At 39.0% G+C, this 19611-nt stretch overlaps 1 protein-coding gene across 10 annotated transcripts in view; it reads left to right on the top strand.

Moving 5' to 3' along the window:
- FHOD3 (formin homology 2 domain containing 3) overlaps nt 1-18148 on the top strand; it is a 360868-nt gene extending 342720 nt beyond the window's left edge. For 9 of the 10 annotated variants that reach the window (XM_048940651.1, XM_048940649.1, XM_048940648.1 and 6 more), the window contains 2 exons: nt 4-165; nt 12741-18148. In XM_048940651.1, the coding sequence (XP_048796608.1) occupies nt 4-165; nt 12741-12823 (245 nt within the window). In that variant the 3' untranslated portion in view covers nt 12824-18148. Of the gene's footprint in view, nt 1-3; nt 166-901; nt 940-12740 lie in introns of all 10 variants that reach the window. The other variant, XM_048940643.1, reaches the window with a different exon arrangement.
- Nucleotides 18149-19611: the final 1463 nt, after the last annotated feature.

The raw sequence follows: 19611 nt of genomic DNA, 5'->3' as shown, positions 1-19611 counted from the left end.
CAGGTCGTATCGGTTCATGGAATGCTGGCAATGACGATTCGCCTAATGCAACTGATGATGCAGCAGATGAGATCATGGATCGCATTGTAAAGTCCGCCACCCAAGTGCCAAGCCAGCGAGCGGTGCCTAGAGAGAGAAAGCGGTCACGAGCAAATAGGAAGTCATGTGAGTAAATGGTTACTAAATTCCTCAGAAAAAGCAAATGTGCAAGCATTTATGTATATTGTTGTTTGAATTTGGCTTCTACTACTGCAGACATGCGCTGGTAGTACCTTGGGAGTATACTTATGATTGTGTACAGTGTTGTACACAGTGGGTACAACTTCTTCTAGAGAAACTCAGATGTCTTTGGCAGCAACGGAAGAATGTTTTGTGGTGCTTTAGGGCTTCTTGATGACAGTACTTATTCAAAACTGAAGTTACATCAGGACTTGCTTAAATGCCATAAGGTACTGTGAAGTGGCATAAAGATTAATAGTTCAGTCTTTAAGCTGAATTTATTCATAATCAAGATGTAATTTGAGAGATTTCATCTTTTAAAAAATCTTTCATGTTGTGTACCATCCCTCTGCTGCCTTTAAAGCAAAATGTCTGCTGCTGTTTGATTGCAAAGTGGTTGGAGAAGCCCCTGGGAAGAAAAGGTCACCCATTTATAAAATGGTCTAATGTTGTAGTGTGTGCACAGGGCAGATCTGTGGCATGTGAGTTTGAACAATTTGATTTCGTGCTTTAAAAAATGCAATGTTTAAGAGGCGATGATCTCTCGAGTTTTTTTTCCTTACGTGCAGGGACTACTGCCATTACTGTGAGATGGATAAGTACCCAAAGGATATAAGAATTTGGTGTTAAATGTCATTCACCAAATGTGGCTTTTTGACTACCTTTCCATCCATCTTTTTAGCATATCTGGGAAGTTAGGACAAAGAGAAGTCAACAACAGTGAGTGAAAAATCACACAGAACTTCTTACATTTTTGGAGTTGCTCTAACAAAGTTGTTAATCGAAACCATTTGATATGAGCAGTAGTTGATTGCTATAAACTAGCATGTGCTGAAAGCATATTCACTTTCACCAACATGCTAAGAAAAGAACTTCTGCATGTGGCAAGAGTAAATGCAAAGTGGTCACTGAATAGATGAGATAGACTTTCAGCAAATAAAACGAGCTGACACTGGATTATTTGCCTTACCCTTTGTCATGCACTGTGCCATACCTCCTTGTGGCATCACCTTCTGCTGCTACCCACTTCCCCACATGGTTCTGGTGCTCTGCACGTGCTGACTGTCCTAGTTGGCTTGTGCGTATGAAATAGACCTCCTGTGTGTTTGCCCATCTCTATGTTTTTTCCTATGCTATTTCGTCTGTTAGCAACCCTATCCTTGTGCACACACACCAAAAAGTCTGGTTTCTGCTTTTTACCATGTGTCTTTTTTCAAGGAAAGTACTTGCTGAAAAAATAAAGAGAAGATAATGATAATAAAAATAGTATCTATTTGTCCACAGAGCTGGTTTCTACACTTATTCAGTGCAAACAGTAAAAGGGATTAAGCATTCACTAAATGTTTAGGTTATGACTGATTTCCGCAGTAATTAATCATGATAGACTCCAGCTCTTTTGCTTGTTTGCTCTTCAGGATCTGGATGAGGCTTTAAAACGGATTAAAAGGCAGTTTCAAAACAAACATGAAGTTCAGCAGTTTAGCATCTCTTTTCATAAATAAATTATTTCACTGTGGTAGTAGCTGGTGTACCTGAGTAACTAAAAATTGAGTACTTAAACTCTAAAATACACTCAACTGGACTGATAACATGACAGCTCCAGAAAAAGAGCAGAGATCAGCCCTTGTCAATGCAGAATGTGAATTATACAAGCAGAAAATCTCTCTAGTAGAAATATAACACAAGTCCTGTATGTAATCTTTTTTGCTCTAGACAAAGACACAAAAATATGAAGTAAAAAGCAAATGATAGTCAAATCATAGTCAATTAGAAATTAAAATAGGAATGTGTTTAAGTTAAATTCAATATGTAATTGTGTTGGGAAAAATGTTTTGGTAAAATTCATTTAACAGTTCTACCTTTTGTCTTTGAGCATTGTGACTGTGTCTACTATGCAGAAAGCTTAGTTAGATCTTAACGATGTGAAAAAATTTGAACACTCAAGGCAATCAGCAGAACCTTAAATCAAGAGGAGGAATAAGGCAGTGCGTAATCCAAAGACAGATGGAAATGTCTTTATCTGTTAGATATGAAGGGTCACTGATAAAACCAGACGTAACTGAATCTGACTATGAACCAATAGGAAGGGATTTGTTCAGCAGGGGCTGAAATGAACTAATGAAAGCTAATGTACATGGTAAATACACGATGTCTGAGTTCCTGTGGTGATCCACAGAGAGAGAATTTATTCTGTTCTGGACCTCTACACAGTGAAGGTTTTTAAACATAAAATCTGACATTTAGAAATACAACAACCAACTGGAAGTCATTGCCTCATGATGGGTGTTCAGTGACCTGTCTACTGTACTCGAGTGGTGTTATATTTGCAAAAACAGCATTACAGTTGTATTATTTCATTAGAAGTCTCAACAGAGAGCTGCAGGAGTGAATGAGCCACAGAAGTTGAAATGCTCTTTCACCCCTGGAGGTGGTCACTTAAAGACAGCTTCAAGGCAAGTTGCCATGGGAAGATTCTTCTGGTTTTTTGCTCTGATGTGTCAGCAACAGACTCCAACCTCAAGAGATATCAGTTCAGTTTTGTTTTAAAAGCATGAAATAAAAATTAGTTTGCAAAATATACCACTCCCATTCTAGAAGACAGAGGGCAGCTTTCTGTGGGAGAGGTTTTTATAGCAACAGGGAGCTGCTCAACTCAGCAAAGAAATAAAATAAATAATCTAATTTGGGTTGTCTAAATCTTCTGTAAAGTTAAGATGACCTTTACAAATGATGCCATAACAAACAATGAGTGCAGAGGAAAAATGGAATAAGGAAATTTTAAGAATCAGTCAAATAATCCAAATTCCAATTAATGTACTTGATAAAGTTAATCTTAGCAACTTACAAAATGTTATTACAGACATTGCACCACTGGAATTGGGGGGCCAAAAATGAAATCCTCTATATGAGATACCACTGATATTTCAAAAAGTAAAGAATGGAGCTTATTCATTTAATTCAAATGGATCTGAATTGGAAAAAAAGAAAAAAAAAAAAGATGAATGCAAAGTGTATAGGCAGAATTTGCTGTGTAGATTACAAGCAGTGAGGTAAGAAACAAATTGTACAAAGACTAGGGCTGTTCCTAAATGGAAATTCATGAAGAGCCTGTGTGACTTGTTTCTATCTGGGGGAGAAAAAAAAAAACACAAAATTGTTCTAGCCATGGCAGCTTTGATACGTCAGAAGACATGTAAAGACAAAGAGTATCATCCATAACAGACTTAACTTAAAAGAACTGGAAAAAAAACACGAGTGCTGGACAAGTGGAAAGTTGATGCTGTTTTCTTTCTAGTCCTGGCTGTTTACAAAATCCATCTCCTAGCGTAATATCATTCTCTCAGAATTAGCTTTTTGTGGAGTAGCCTGGACATCTTTTTGTTTGTCCCAGTTAACTGGATAGATCTGTTTCAGGAGTATGATATAATGCCCATGACTCAGCATCACAAAGATCATACTCCATTTTTTTAAGAGTGAGTCAGCATTCAGAAGGTATTCAAACTAATTTTAGCTTATGTAGTGCAATACTTGGAAACGCTGAGCCAGACAGGGTGGATTTCTGACCTCTGTGAATGACTGTGTCAGAGCTCTGAAAAAGGACAAAGTCCCGTGGATTCATTACCTTGCTCAAATGCTGACTAAGCCATAGTTTATCATAAAGAGACCATTCACCATGCATTTCCCTTAAGGCAACTAGGCTGAAGCACAAATATTCTCTATATTCTCTATATTCTTCCTTTATGAAGTAATTATTAGTATTATTAGTATCAGCAGGTTTTTCATACCTAAAAATATGTTTCCTGGCTCCCTAAAGTCAAAGCAGTTGACAAAGAGTGAGGATCCTATCGTGTTCTTTCCAACAAATAATTTCAGGTAACTGCTCCAAGGAGGTAGATCTTTAAAGATAACTATACAGCATTACATCCATTTGGATCTTCATCTCACCCTGACTGGTCATAATGTAGGATCCAAGTGTGACTAATATCTGACAGTAAGCACTGCATATTCTAGTGGTGGTTGCACTGTATTCTGCTGGAGGCTTGTTTTTCCCCAACATTGCTTTTATCTCATAGCATCTCTCTGTGTGTACTCTCTGGTTTCTCCTAGATTTTATTAAAACTAAAAATCTGCTTAGATTTGTGTCGGAGAAATTAGTTTGGAGCAGATAATTGAATCAGAATTTAATCCAATATTTGAATGAAATGACTTGATCAAAATTATTTGTGATGTTTAGAAAAGAGACAGGAGAGGCATAGAATCATAGAATGGCTTGGGTTGGAAGGGACCTCAAGGATCATCAAGTTCCAACCCCCTGCCACAGGCAGGGCCACCAACCTCCATATCTAATACTAGACCAGGCTGCCCAGGGCTGCATCCAACCCGGCCTTGAACACCTCCATGAAGTCTTATTCTTTTGTTAGATGTTGGAATCATACGCTAGCCCCAAAACATACCTGCTAATCTACCTCTGGGATATAGATACATCTCGTAAAGATTTAATCATTTATTTGTGTAATGACTTGTGGAGAATAAAACATTCTTACAGTCTTTTTAGTGAAATGTATCTGAGACATGACTCAGGTAATCTGTCAGATTTGTACAAGGGGACTGTGGAGGAGATAGGAGTTGAATCAAGATTATGTGAATCCTAGACAAATAAGCTCAGGGCTGATGGATTAAGTTTAACAGTAGAACATCCCAGGTCAGGTATTTCTGCTAAATTCCACCTTCAGTAAAAGTGAAATGGGAGTAAGCATGCTGTCATCACGTGCCAAAATAAGGGAAAGAACTCTGCCAAAGGACCAGGCTTGGAAACAGGTTTTAGACAAGTTTTAATAACACATGCGGTGCTGCTTTGGAATAGACATGTTTGTAAGCAAACAAAATAATAGGTGGGAGTCTATTTGAATCCGGAAGTGTGTAATTTTTGTTTGGAAATCACAGTGTGCTTCGGTTAACTTTTTCTTCTTCTTTTCTTTCTTTTTTTTTTTTTCATTATTTTTTATTTTCATGTCACTTCACTTACTTTTTCTGGCTATGAAAAGATACAGAAGTGCCAAAATACCAGGAGGGAGACTGTTCTGGTATTTATGGCCAGACTAAAAGCAGGAGTTAATGGAAATTATGCTTAAAAAAAAAAACAACAGAAACCTTACAAGAAGAAGGTCTATATAAAACACTTTAAAGAATAGCAACTTTACTTAGAATTTGCAATGAATTATTTAGGATTTGAGTAAGAGGATCCTATCAGAAGTTAGAAGAGAGTTAAGGTAATCTAGTTAGTGATGTACATCTATCAACAATTTTTTAGAAAAAGTAAATATTTCACTGATTGTATTAAGTCTGTTTGTCCTCAGTATTGAGCCTTGAGAAGATCAAAACCCGGTTAATAAGAATCTAATTATTGAATGAAGGCAGAATGTGAGATAAAACTCTTAAAGCTCTGGCAGCTGGGAGGTTATCTCCCCGAGATGCCAAGATAGCTTGTGTCTTTTGGATACCTTTTAAGTAGTACATTCTTTCATCCTTAGGATGGCACTATCTTTGCAAAAGTGGCAAAACTGCACTGAATGGCCTACAGTAAAATAATACCAGTAATTTAATAAACAATATTAATAATAATTAATGGGCTTTTAATAAACAATATTAATAATAATTAATGGGCTTACAGCTGACCACAGTAAATGATAGCAATGGATGTAACCCGTGAGGGTGAGGCCTTTGTAGTCCTTTGCCTCACCACTGCCAGAGGCCAATATCAACAGCTATAGGAGAAAGAAATGGACAGATAGGGTTATTCTGTACAGTTCCACATGAGGTATCTTTCGGAACAAAAGATTTCATGAAAGCCTGCTCTAGAAGTCTAGTAAAAAATTACTTGTAAGAGACGCTTAAATTCATTTTCCAGTCACTGTTTTAGAGGAATCTATGAGTCATTTCTGTAATGAGTTTTATTCTGATGCAAATGTTTTTATATGGGGCTCATACTTACTGCTTGAAGCAGCTTTATTTTTCTTATATTGGGAAAGTCAGATCTAAAAGTAACAAACCTGTATCATTAAAATCTCCTTAATTTTGCTTTGAATTCTATTACATATTACATTATGAACACAAGCACAAAGGAGGTGATGTAGGTATAAGGAGAAAACTGCTGCTGCAGTGACTTTCCCTAGTGATTTTAGAGTGACCACCACTTCGTGTGATCACGTCTTGTCCAGACATGCTGCTTTGTGGAGGAAGAGGTGGCCACAGCTTGGATTTTGGTCTTAGCACAGAATAAAACCCTGGCAAATGAAGCCCATTGCTCAGCAGAATCCCACAGTGAGCCAGACCATTGCCACATCCTTCTGCTGTGGCTCAGCACTGGGAGAACCAAAAATAAGAGTGATCTGCAACTTTTCCTGCACTTTTAGACAAAGATTTATAGGTGCTGGAATTGTTCTGGCCAACAGTACACTGTTTCTTTTTAGGTGGCATAATTTAAGATATATTTCAAGGCTTTTGAATTTTTGTTACAAGATTTATTCCCAGAATTGGGTTATTGGGCAGTTAAGTTCCAAGTATTAAAATACTAATGAGTGGTTGAGTTACACATTGTTAGCCTTCTGTTGATAGGATATACATTTTGTTTTGTTTCTTTCTGTAAGTTTCTTTCTGTAAAGCTTTCAAGTTTTACACTGTTATGGAAAGCACTTCATCTGGGACCAAGAGAAGATAAGGAGGTAGAAGGTCACTTTACAAGTCTCCTTATAAAAGAAGTGCAGTAACAGACATGGTGTCTCATGCAGTTTTCTAGAAGACTGTTGTGATACCATAGCTGCCAAAGAGAGCCCTCTGCTGCCTCGAAGAAGTGTAACACGAGGATCTATCTCTGTAAGCAGGAATTTGCACTTAAATGCAAGTGTCAGATGCATCTTTGTTAGGAGAATAAAAAAAAAATGCTTCACACAAAGCTACTACACATTTATCTTGCCTCAGTCATAAAGTGTGCATATGTATGTGTGTATATATATGGCTTTCTCTAGGCAGAACAATGCCACCTGATCAGCATAACTACAGGATTGTTGTGATTATAGTTATTTTTAATCTGATGGGCCTGTGGAGCTGATTCCTTGTGCTGTTGTGTTTTCCAGCACAAATTCCTGATGGAGGCAATTGATCTGAGTTCCCCAGAACAGTGTATTCAAACATGGTCACACTTCCCTGCCAAGTCACTCCTGAGCACTTTGTTTATAAGCCTGAGCTACCCCCTTAGTGAAAATGTTACTTAGTCATATATCACTTTCAAACAGACTTCAAGTCATTTTAAACTTTGAAAATGGAATTTAAAGGCTAAGTGTCCAAAGGGCTTGTGCTAGACAGCTTATTTTCTGTATCCTATTTCCTGCCTTTTTTGTCCTGTGCGTTGTTAATGTATGGTCTAGTCTTAGATAGTGCTTACATTCAGACTCAGTTGTTACTGAGCTCTTTATTCTTGATACTTCACCTATTAATAGTGGAATCGCTTCTGATTGATGGATTTAAATGGGAGAAATGATGAAAGAGGTGGCAGCAGGATTGCTTTTAATTTAGTTCACAGAACTCCTAAAAATTAGAGTCTATTTTTTGTCATGGGAAGTTTTCAAGAAAGGAGTTGTCCTTCTCTTTTCCTTACTTTTAGGACTTCTTAAATGATTATATGTGAAATAAGCTGGAAATTCCACTTTCAACTACATGTCAATATTACTTTAAAAACAGTATCTTCATGCTATTTTATTTTTGCTCCTTAAATCGTAAGCCACCCAGAGAGGAACAAGTTAGAGTATGTCACTTTGTCCATCAACAGTGCCAGACTCCTCTTTATGTCACAGATAGCCTGGTGGTGGTTGCACTACTGTTTCTTGTTAGGAGAGACTTGTGCCATCAATGAAGCAGAACGGCAAGGCAGTCATACACTGTCTCCTGGAGCTCTAAGTGAGGCAAAGACTATGTATCAGTTGGCTTTACTTCTTCAGAGAGGTTCCTACAAAAACTCACCTACAAATCACTGTAAGAAAATCTCTACACATCATTCTTTTACTTTTTTTTTTTTTTTTTTTACCAATCCATGTCTACTCATATTGTGCAACGATATATGTGTTACTAAGGATAAGTATGGCTTATGTAGACAGTGACATAATAATACACAAATGCAGAAAAAGATAAAAAGGAACAAATGTGATCAAGATTGTTCAGATTGTGCTTTTGTGTTGCAAATTGCCATTGGCGAACTCACTGCAGTAAAGTCCGAGGCAATATAATGAATATATGAGAAAAAAGACCAGGCGTGCAGGCTGCATTTTCAGAAGGTAACAGAAAATAAAATTAAGATACATGAAAAGAAATGATATGGTGGAGCTAGTCTTATAGTCTGCTTTCCTGCTGTCCTTGCTATGTGATTTGCAGCCACCTAGAATTTTCTTTGTGCCACATAGCAAGTAGCAGCTGCATTACCTTTGCATCTGGGCCTGGAGGAAAGTTCTGTGGCTGCCACATCTTTTTATAGTAAGAGGGAACAAACTCTGCAACTTCTCAAGGAGGAAAATGGTCCTATCTATGCAGAGAATATTCTGCATTGCAAATGACTTTGCCATACAAGTGTTATATACACATTCCAGAATCAATTGCAAATGTAAGAATGAATGTCACCAGGCAGATTATTCTTGACTGTTTGTTGCATCTTGAAAAATAAGAAATTAAACAGCAACAACAAAGTAGGAGGGAAAATCAGGAGCACCATTTGCCTTCTAAAGAGCCATCTGCCCCTCAATCAGTATCTGACAAAACTACACTTAGGGAATCGCCTTTTTAAAAACATCCCCACTTTCTTTGAGGACCGTATGTCTATGCAGATTCTGACCCAGCGGGCATAGTCAGATTCATCAAGTTCCTCATAAGCACACTGCATTCTGCCAAGATATAAAATAAAATTCTAGATTTCCTGATTAACAAAGAATATCATACCCTCTGACCCCATAAAAACAACATTTGGTTTCTTGGTTATAGAATCTCAGCAGGCCTTGATTGTGGCAAGAGTAGAAGTTATTTTCTCTCTCTGTTATGTTTCTTTAGCAAACATTTTAAAAATTGCTTAAAGAACCTAAAAGGTCATTTGAAAGCCCTATTTTTATTGTCACTGCCTCCAAAATACATTCCATAACTCAGTTTAATGTGATCTGCAGCAGGCCAAGAGTTTTACAAGCCAAGATATTATGTCTAGTCCAGTCAGAGACACGACAGAGTTCACTGCAAAGGGGAGAGTGAAGATCTAGTTTGAGAAATGTAATTTTGCAATGCCTATAAAACATGGAAGGAAAATATCTCTCCGCATTCAATTCCGATGACTGAATGTGTCCATGACCTCTCCCAGTGTGAAGGAGCCTTACCAAATACATGAGAAAAAAGAAAAAAGTCCAAGGACATCTATCTAACAACATGTCACAGGGTTCATCCACCTCCCTGAGTGGTTCCTGCTCCTGTAGATAGCTCAGCTGCCTTATGGCTTCCTCGCCCATAAGCCTTTGCAGTCCACCAGCCAGTGCAGACAGCAGTGAATAACTCTCCTGTGCTACTTTTGATGTGCATCCATCAGCTGTATTGTCCAGTGAGGAAAAGCACTGTGAGTAAATTGCACATACTGCATGTAATTTTTATACAAAGATACCCTTTATCAGGCCACTTGCATCTCCCTAAGTGCAAACTCCTGCAAACTGCAAGTGGATTCATCTATGTCTGGTTGGCTGAGAGCGAGAATTCAGTCATTTGAGTCTGGACTGTGATTCTGTCAGCTGTTATCCTTCAGGTTGCCTGCTGATGGTGGACAGCTTGAATCTTGCAAATAGCCACAGTACTTTGCTGCACTTGGCCCCACATGCTTAGTTTATACAAGTCAGCAGCTGACTGCGTTTATGGGAACCATTCTGTCACTGGCAAGTTTCTTCACCTCTTTGCTTTTTATTAACCATTTGCTTGACAGTCTTGTTAGGACTGCCAAACTCTTGCATCATTTGGAGCTGTTTCCTCAGAACTGCTGCCCTTAAAAGCTCAGGTCACTGAGATGTCTTAAATCCAAGTTATCTTTCTCTGTATCATAAGAGAGGACTGGATAAGTAAGAACAGTGAACTGAGGAATGCAAAGGGACTATTTTGTTTAATTGCAGCTACGTGTGTCTCAGCAATTCACTGAGTGCTGTCATTCTTATTTGCTTAGCAGTGGCACAGAAGGTATAAACCAGGGGTTGGCATCTGTTGGGTGAGGTGTGTGGCAGGCCCAGGACAAGGCACCTGGCCATGTCACATGCTGCGTTACAGGAATTTTTAGTCATCCAAGGGTCATATGCAAGGCTCTCTGACAAGGGCATAATACGTTCGGTAGATCTGCATTTGGAGATTCAGAGAATTCTTGTTTATTTAAACAAGAAAATGTTGTTTCTGCCCTTGTTTGTTTTTCATGAAGATGGTTTCTGCTGTGGAATTTTAGCTCCTGATTATGGCTTTTTAAAGGAAGCTCGTGCAAGTTTTTTTTAAGAGACCGATACGATATTGTAAATCCATTTGGCTTTTTCTAGTAAGTTAATAATTCCATGACTTGGGCTTGGCTGGTACCTTAAAAGCTCTTCTTTAAATCAGTGTATGTGGGTCTCCTAACATCCCTGCAGTGTTGACGGCTAAGCTAGCTGTGATACCTTCTTTGCTCATGTACTACAGAGTGTACAGAAAAAAAACTGATCTGAGAAGTGATAAACTGCTAGGTGAGCAGTTCAGGGTAATCTTTACTTGTAATGAGAGAAAAAATTCTGCTGCAGCTTTCTTGTATTTGTTCTTTTGCTACTGGTGTATTTAATTTGATGGAGAAATACACGTTGTAGGATTTACTGAGGCTGTAGAGTCCAAAGGTCTTACGCTTATATCTGAAATTGAACGTTTGTTATTAGATATTCAAATATCTGATCTGAGAAACAGAAAACAGTGCCAGCGATGTGGAGTGACGCAAAACTCTGTGCTGGGTGTTCTGAATCTTGGAGACCAGAGCATTTTCAAAGTGTTTTGCTCTTCTGATAGCACTTGTTTAATTTTAACTCACTTTGACTTCATGAGTTGCATTTAACACTATGTTGCTTTAACCTAAGCATTGTTAAACTTGGAAGATATTGCTGATCCTTATTGTAGGAAAAAGTGGCTGTCAAGAAACGCTGCCATGCAGACCTCTGGTGATCTTTAGTCATTTTTCAGACGCTGCAGGAGATAGGATTTAATCTTGAAAAGAAACTTTCAAGCAACAGTTTGGTAATGGTGGAACAATTATACATTTGGTACTCACATCTCAGTTAATTAAACTCAGTAACTGATGGAAATGGTTTGTCTATTACACATAGGTCATGTTTGTCTTACCTGCGTTGTGTCAGATGTAGATATGCCATCTTTTGCCCTTCCGTTATCTCCTTGTTTATGATACTGATCCATCTATTTCTCTCACTCCCACCACACCCTTGAATGTGACCACCCAGTTTCAGTTACATGGAGACAATATCCTTGGAAGTTAGATGTCTGAATTACACTAGATGATAGCAATGCAAGAAGTTCTTAACCACCACCTGTAATTCCTTCCTTTAGCTTTTCCTCTAGACTTAATTATTTTGAAAGTGAATATATTTTGTTCAGTGTAGTCATTGTTTATGTTATGCATGCAGCTTAAACTTTTAAATGTGCATCTTCTACTTAAAGAATATCAAAGTTCGGAGTGAACACCTTGCTTGCATCTTGAGCTAAGTATATTTATATGAAAATCATGGCAGTAGGAAACCAAGGAAAACACTTAGATTTCTGAGTAAAGAATGTAAATGCGAATTTTAAAAGTTTTGTGTTATAGCTACTTTCAGAGCACTTCATAGGCAAGTAAGAAATGAAAATTTGACCAAGATTTATCGCTCAAATTCATATAAAATTATGTACTCTACTAGTGACAAAGATGATCAGATGGGGTCTGCGATGAGGGAATATGACAGAAGAAAAGGGAGTGTGTATGAGCACATTATTTGTAATGATTTTAATTGACTATATAATTATTATTTATTACTTATTTTAAATCTTTTATCTGTGGGGAGTTTATTTTTATATCTTAGAATGGTCACAAAGGATTTAACAGTGATAAATTCAATTGAGCCCTATAAAGATCCAGAAGGTCTTTTAAAAATTCTTTATGAGATAATGGGGCACACGATACCTTCTGTGGACTGAGAATCCACTCATAAAGTCGTAGAGCAAAAAAAATAGTCTTAAAATGCTGTGATATTTATCCTGAGAATTCTTTATTGACTAACTGACAGTGACAAATGGTTTTCCCCTGACTTTTTGGAGTTGCGTAGCAACTCTCGATCTGATTCAGTATGCACATTAAGTGTTTTTCAGCTGAAATTCTCCTGTAATTATCATTTTTAATCATTTGCATTTTCTTTTTGTTTTATTTATTATTTTCCCTCCTTTTGGAATTTACGGCCATGCAGTGAGAAGGACACTAAAGAGCGGACTGACACCAGAAGAAGCCAAAGCGTTGGGCCTCATCAGCACCTCTGAGATGCAGGTTTGACATCCCAGAGGCGGCGACGAGAAGAGCCGTCCGAAACACGCGGGCTGACAACCCTTCGGTGTGGCATTGTCGTGCCAGCCTCGTCTGCTGCTCCCAACATCCCATCTTCTGTTAGTTCAATTTTAATAAGCAACAAAAAGTGGAAACCCACAGCCAAGGCAGGAGAAGGGTATGCCACGGCTCAGCACAGCATCCTGACAGTAGCTAGGGAAGCACATGAGTGCTTGTAGGTGAAAGCATGTGGCTGCTTTTCTCGTGGTGCATTGATGTGGGTAGGAGGGGCCTTTCGCTGAGTTATCCGTCATTATGTGAGTTGTGTTTGCGTTGGCTTTCCTTGTGCCCCGTTTTAGTCATTGTAAATGTATGGCATTTTGTCAATGCAATGAACAGTCCTTAAAGAAGCAAAATAACTCCTGTTACAGCAACCCTGATTTTCCTGAAGCTGATTCATTAAGCAAAGATGCACAGTCTGTGCAACCCTGTGGTTTGTTTTATTTTGCCACCAAAGAATGTAAAAATGTATGTGTACCTTTGTATTTGTACAGAATGAATGTGTGGATATATGTGCGTGTATCTATACACAGTCATGGTGTGAAGTCATGCTCCTGCTGAAGCCAGCTGGACCGTGACTGTCATGCTGGGGCCTTACCCCTCCACCAGGACAGGAGGAAAAGAATGTCTTTTTGTAGAAACTCAATGTTATTCAATGGGATTCATCCTGTGGGGTAGAAAATGGGCTGCAGTACAAGCAGAGTGAGTAGGATCCTGAATTCATGTGTATTAATACATGCTCATACTGTACATAGCACCATGGACACAGAGGAGAGGTCACAGAATACTTCTCTCTTGATGAGCTTTGGCTATGCTGTCCATTTGTACAATTTCAGAGAAACCTGCGCCTACAATTTACACACTTAGCAAATACATTCAGATAGTAACATCAGGAAGTTTTGTTTACTTGCCTGTGCCCTTCATGCTGCTTTTCTCTGCTGCAAGATAATGTGGTGATTTATTTCAAAGTAATTGATCTGAACGTGGAATGGCCCTGCTAAGAGCCTGCTGTGGTTTTGCTGTTCTTTACTCTTTGTTTTTTTTTTTGTGAGTTTTTTTGTGATTATCCTTGATGCAAGTGGAGAGGGTACCACAGTGAACACTCCAGTATGCTTGCCCTTATCTCACTATTTGATAACGGACTTTTCGTAACTGCCCTCAGCATGTGTATTTGGAGAACTTTAGTCAGCTCATCTGCCTTTAAGTGGAGGACAAACACATCAGTGAAGATGGATTGAACACAATCACCCTTGCCAGTACTGAACCATTTTGAAGAGAACTGCAGTTAACAGTAACATAAAAGGGAAATTTTTAAGCCAAAGTTTGTAAATGGCCATCCTCAAGGATGCACAAGATTATCTCTTTCCATTGCCTTAGATTCTAAGATTAAGGAAATGTGTGCCTAGCAGTAGCAGTTGAGGCTTCCTTCAAACCAGATGGCAGGGGAACAGCAGTTTAGTCATGGTAGCAGGAACTAATTCTGATTGCAAAACACACTAGAAAAGTAGGGTTAATTAGTTTACACTGGGCTTGTAGTGTTATAGCTGTGTTGTTTCTTGTACTCAAGTTAGGTCAAGTACATCTGAAAGTTACTCCACTCTCTTTAAGGACAGGATAATCCCAAATTGTAAGAATTAGTGGCACCAAACAGAATAAACCTCTGAAACCTCGATCATTCTTGGTGTCACACTGAATGGAGCAATTGGTTAGAGAATCACCCAATGTCCAATTGGTTAGAGAATCAAGTAGCTGACAGCTCTACAAGATCTGCAGTGGAGCATACTATATCCATGCTGTCTCCAGTCTCAATAGTAACATTTCGGTTTTTATTTGCTGTTGCTTTGGATTTTCACGTGTCAAAGTCTGTAGAGTAAAGAATCACTTGTGAGTAAAGGTTGTTAAGGGTGGCATTGAGTTGGATGTGATTTTCCCCTCTGTTAAAAAGTCAGTTTTATATGCAAGCAGAAGGCAGCAGTTTTGTAATTAATAAAATGTGTTGTGTGTTGGAAAGCTATGAAAAGGAAGGCTAGGAAACAGAAAGAAGTGGCATATAACTGTCTCACTATAAAATAAGCAAGACCTACTAGCATCTGGAGTTTAAAGTGGATCTTTATGTGCTGCTTTCTACTATGAACTTTAGAAATTTCTCTTGAGGATGTTTTAAACAAAGAAATGAAGGTAATGGGGGTTTGTGGAGGTCTTTGAGGTCTGACATGAGGAAGACAACTTGAATGTAATAGTTTTGTCGAGCTGTTATACCTGTTTAGTGATAAAAGAAGCCCAAATGCAACAAAATGTATTTAGATTGGCAGAGGTTCTGTATATGATTGGAGAGAATCACACATCTTTAAAAGTCTAAAATTTGCTCAATGTGCAAAGTGGTTAGCTTTTTGTGACCACTTGCTAACTGGAAATAGATTTGTGTCATTTAGATTTAGCACAATAGCTGTGCGTGAAAGAATAATATTGCTCATGAATTATTAATAGTTGGACTTAGGTATTTCCCAGAAATATTGAAAAAAAATGTGCAAAATTTCATATGCTTCATATGCATACTGAAGGTGGCATTATTTCCTCTTGCATCTGCTAGCACTTCCTGATTTGGGGAATAACGTTTGTTCCCCATCATCTAACCAGTGGATTCCAGATGAAATGGAGGAATTGGCATTGTCTGTGTGCCTCTTTCTGTCTGATCATCTTGCAGCCTTCAGAGTTTGAGTTACAGCCTGTCCCTTCAACATCCAGAGAGATCACCATAAGGATACAGCAGTTGTTTTATAGTACATATGAGATGAGGATAGGTTTTGTGACAAACAGAAAGGTCTTAGAAACCTGATGTAGCTGTTTCTCACTTAGAGATCCATTAAGGCTAGTTTACAACACTTGCAACCCTAGTAACTCCCATACTCACCTTTTATACAGAACCAGTCAGTTGCAAATTTAGTGCCCAGAGTTTTGAGTGTCCTCAGAGTTCTCAGGGTCGCCGATGGTGTTCATTTCAGCACCCATCTGCTGTCAGTAACTTGTCTGCCTGTCTACCACCCTAATACCTTCCTGATTTGGATGCCAAGTTAAACTTTAGTATCTGAGATGGGTGCCAGAGGGAAGCTGTCCTCACTTCCTTGTCTCCCTTAGTGCTTAAAAGCAGAATGTACATAAATACTTTGTAGTCCCTCAGTCCCAACCAAGGGATAGCTTCCAGTAGCAGTGATGGGGCTGTGATAAAGAAACTCCCCCAGGGAATGCCATGTTCCACAACTGGAAAAGAAAAATCCCTCACAACAATGAAAAGCATCACTCCTCACCTTTTGGTGAGTCTAGGCACCCGCCTCATGGATTGCAGTTGTTTTATAACCCATTGCCTGCCACATGTGACCCTCCTGCTTGATAAACCACTACCCATAATCTAAAAACAATAATAAAATGGTTTTTAATGAGGGTCTTTCTTGCTCTTGTAAATACTGGAAACAGTGTCAAAGGCAGTGTTTGAAATATGTTTTTTTTTTCTCTTTTGATCTTTTATTGCAGATCTCTAATTGACTCTGTCAGCAAAATAAGGCATCAGATTTGTGGGTAGACAAGTCTTTGTGTTTTACTTAGTAGAAAGTTACATGGAGTATCTAGATAGGCTCTCACGTCTCAGTGTAACAAATTTGGAGTGAGAGCGTGGCTGTCAGTAGGGCCTGTTGCAAGGTGCTCCCTTCGTCCACATGAGCAGCGGCATTCCTTCTGTCAGGTGTCCCCTCTACACTGCTGTCCCTGGTGGCACAACAAAAACAAGTGTCCATCCAAAAATGCTCTTAGAGTGCTGTGCAGTGGTTGTTTTCACAACACTTTGACTTCACTCGGATGCAGTGGGGGACAAGGAGGCAGCCCTGCAACTTCACTCCCATTTTCCATGCAGACAGTGGACACATAGCCTGCCTGTAGCTCATGGATGAGCAGAGGACATGGTGTCCCAGAGCTCTCATCCTCTCTCCCTTTCTCTCCTGTGTGCTCACTGCATGCACACTGCTCCTCTCACGGCCTTTGGGATGGGTGTTGCGTGCGGGTGTAGACAGAGAGCGTAACCCCGAGCAGCATTCATATGGCCCTGGGGTTCCAGCATCTGGACTCCGGAAACTCTGTCTAGGCTGTAAGGGCTGTGACTATTGATGTTTTTCTGCAGGGAAAACTGCCAGGTACTTACAGGCTCTGAAAGAAAATAAACTGAAGCGTTTTCATAAGGGAAAAATGTTTGGTTATGGAAAACTATTGAATCTGATTTGCAAACGCTTGAACAGCACGTGAGGCCAGGGCAACAGCTGGTGGAACTGGCATCACAGATGCAATAGCAGGAGGTTTTTGGCGAGCAGCTTAGTAATTCCATAGCAAGTACGTCAAAAGGAGTTTCTGAGACATTGTATAGTTTTATGTTTATGCAAAAAAAAAAAAAAAAAAAAAAAAAGTTATTTCTAATTAGTCCATTTCACATTGAGTGGCAGATAGAGATATATTTTGTTTAATCACTAACACAGAGGCTTCTGTGAAAGAAAAGGTTTATTTGTAGCATTGGGTGCATTTCACCTTTTTAAAGACTGTCTTTGCGCGTATAGTGTCCTTTCTGTGAGCTGGGAATTGTAAAAAAATGTAAAGTAGAAAAGGACGTGTTTCTTAGACGAAGGAGAAATACTGTAAAATTGTGTAAATGTCACTGCTCATGTTTTCGTGTTCTGTGTAGCATAGTGTAAAATAGGCTTCCCAGCAGTGTTATTCTGTGAATTGTAATTTAAAAAACAAGCCATGCATGGTCAGAGATATTATCAACAAGTCCTTCTGTTTTGTTGGGTTTTTGTTTGTTGTTTCCTCATTTTAGGTAAATTTGTTTTGTGTTAAATTTAATTGTCCGTGAAACTGCATTTTTGTTTCTCAGTTTTATTTCATAAAGAACTTGAATTACTCTTTAATATTTTACTACACACAAAGCTCACCTACAGTTTGTATTCATCGTTCAGAAGCTTTGTCACACGTAGTGTAAACCGGGAGAGTTTTCTTTTTAACGCACCCCTTGGCTGCCTCTTCTCTTCACACTCTTTTCTCTTTACTGTCTGGAAAGATGCAATCACACTTTTTTTTTCTTTCTTTCTTTTTTTTCTTTTTTTTTTTTTCTGTGCCATGCAGGGTCAATTTGGAAAACTGACCACAGACCTGTGTCCAAAATTTCTTGATATAAGTAGTTGAAGAGCTCACTTCTACAGCATTATGTAAACACATCATGCAATAAAGCTTTGTAAAGCAGTGGCTGTACTAGTCCTGTTTTTGTTGGTGGAGCCAATGGTGGGACCTTTGGTGAGAAATGAGTGGGAAGGAAACTCATGGGTTGGTTTCTTCATATCCTCTAAGTACTTTGCAAAGGCAACACATAGATTGCAAAACAGCTATTGTTAAATCACCTGGGTGGTCTGAGCATAAAGAAGGGATCTTTTACTCCTTCTTCCACAGTTTGAATCCAATTCCTAATCAGGAGCGAAGAAAATGAAAATGTGTCTCTGGTTCTCAAGGGTTTCCATAATCTAACCCTACAAATCTTCACTGAATATAGAGAGTTACTGTGTGCTGCCATTGGCTCTGGGCTGCTTCCTGTCTTAAAAATATGTGCACAGAGCACTTTGTATGTAAGGTAAGAGATTTACAGAAGCAAATATAAATAACATGGATGACTAGCTCTGTGTGGAGGAGCATTTCAGATTCCGTCTGCATCAGAACATGAAATACTTGCCATGGCTGACAGTGCTTCAGTCACAGTCTGTAAAGGTGGCCAGTAGGATGAAGCGTGCCTATTACCTTGGCTGAAGTACACTGCGTGCATCACCTGGGTATATAATTTTCTGGTGCCACCTCAGAGTGTGCGTGGACAGAAGGCGTGCTTGCTGTTTTCTCCATTTGCTGAGGTCCAAATCTTCCTTGCAATTTCCCAATGCTTCTAAGAGACCAAGTTGGCAATCAAATCTCAGCCTCTGCTGAGAAGATGCATGGTGATTCGGGCATCAGCCCTGCCTGCAGGTTCTGTGGCTGTGGGGAGATGACAGGTGTCAAACCAGCACATAGAAACAAAAAGGGCTTCATTTTCCACTGCTAGTCCCACAGTGCACCATTCACAATCCATTATTCTCTGGCACTGTGCATGTAATCCAGTCAAGATATATCACTCTGAGACAGATACATGTGTTTATAGTAGCACCCTGGAAGATACAGTGGGTTAACTGAGTACCTGAGAGAATTTTCGCGTGTGGTTTCTAAGGAAGTAGAAGTTGATATAAAATGGTTTCCCTGGGGAAAACCACCACCTTCCTTCTTTTTAATTAGTTTTTCAAGTTCTTTCAGATACACAGGGTACCTTTTGGAACATGGCTGCATCCCTGACAGAGCTGCTTAGCATTCCAGATGCACTGGTGTAAAGTCTAGAGGATGAAAGGCTACTAGCCAGAAATGTGGTAATGCTTTTTAAAATAAATATATAAAACTAGTTTATTGGCCAGACACTTTTCTATCACAGTATATCCATTAGCAATTCTGAGTTCCAGATGTGCAACGGCAATGTGTACATATATTTTTCAGACCCTGTGCCCAGTCAGAATTCATATGTTGATGCATAGGAGCCTCTGCGCTGCAGTTGGGGAACGAATAAGTACACAGCTTATCCAATGCACAGCAGCATGCCCTGCTTTATAGACCCTATGCAACAGTCTGACTCTGAG

The sequence above is a fragment of the Lagopus muta genome, chromosome 3 (assembly GCF_023343835.1).
Source record: "Lagopus muta isolate bLagMut1 chromosome 3, bLagMut1 primary, whole genome shotgun sequence".
NCBI lineage: Eukaryota > Metazoa > Chordata > Aves > Galliformes > Phasianidae > Lagopus > Lagopus muta.
This window is presented reverse-complemented; position numbering and strand designations above follow the sequence as displayed.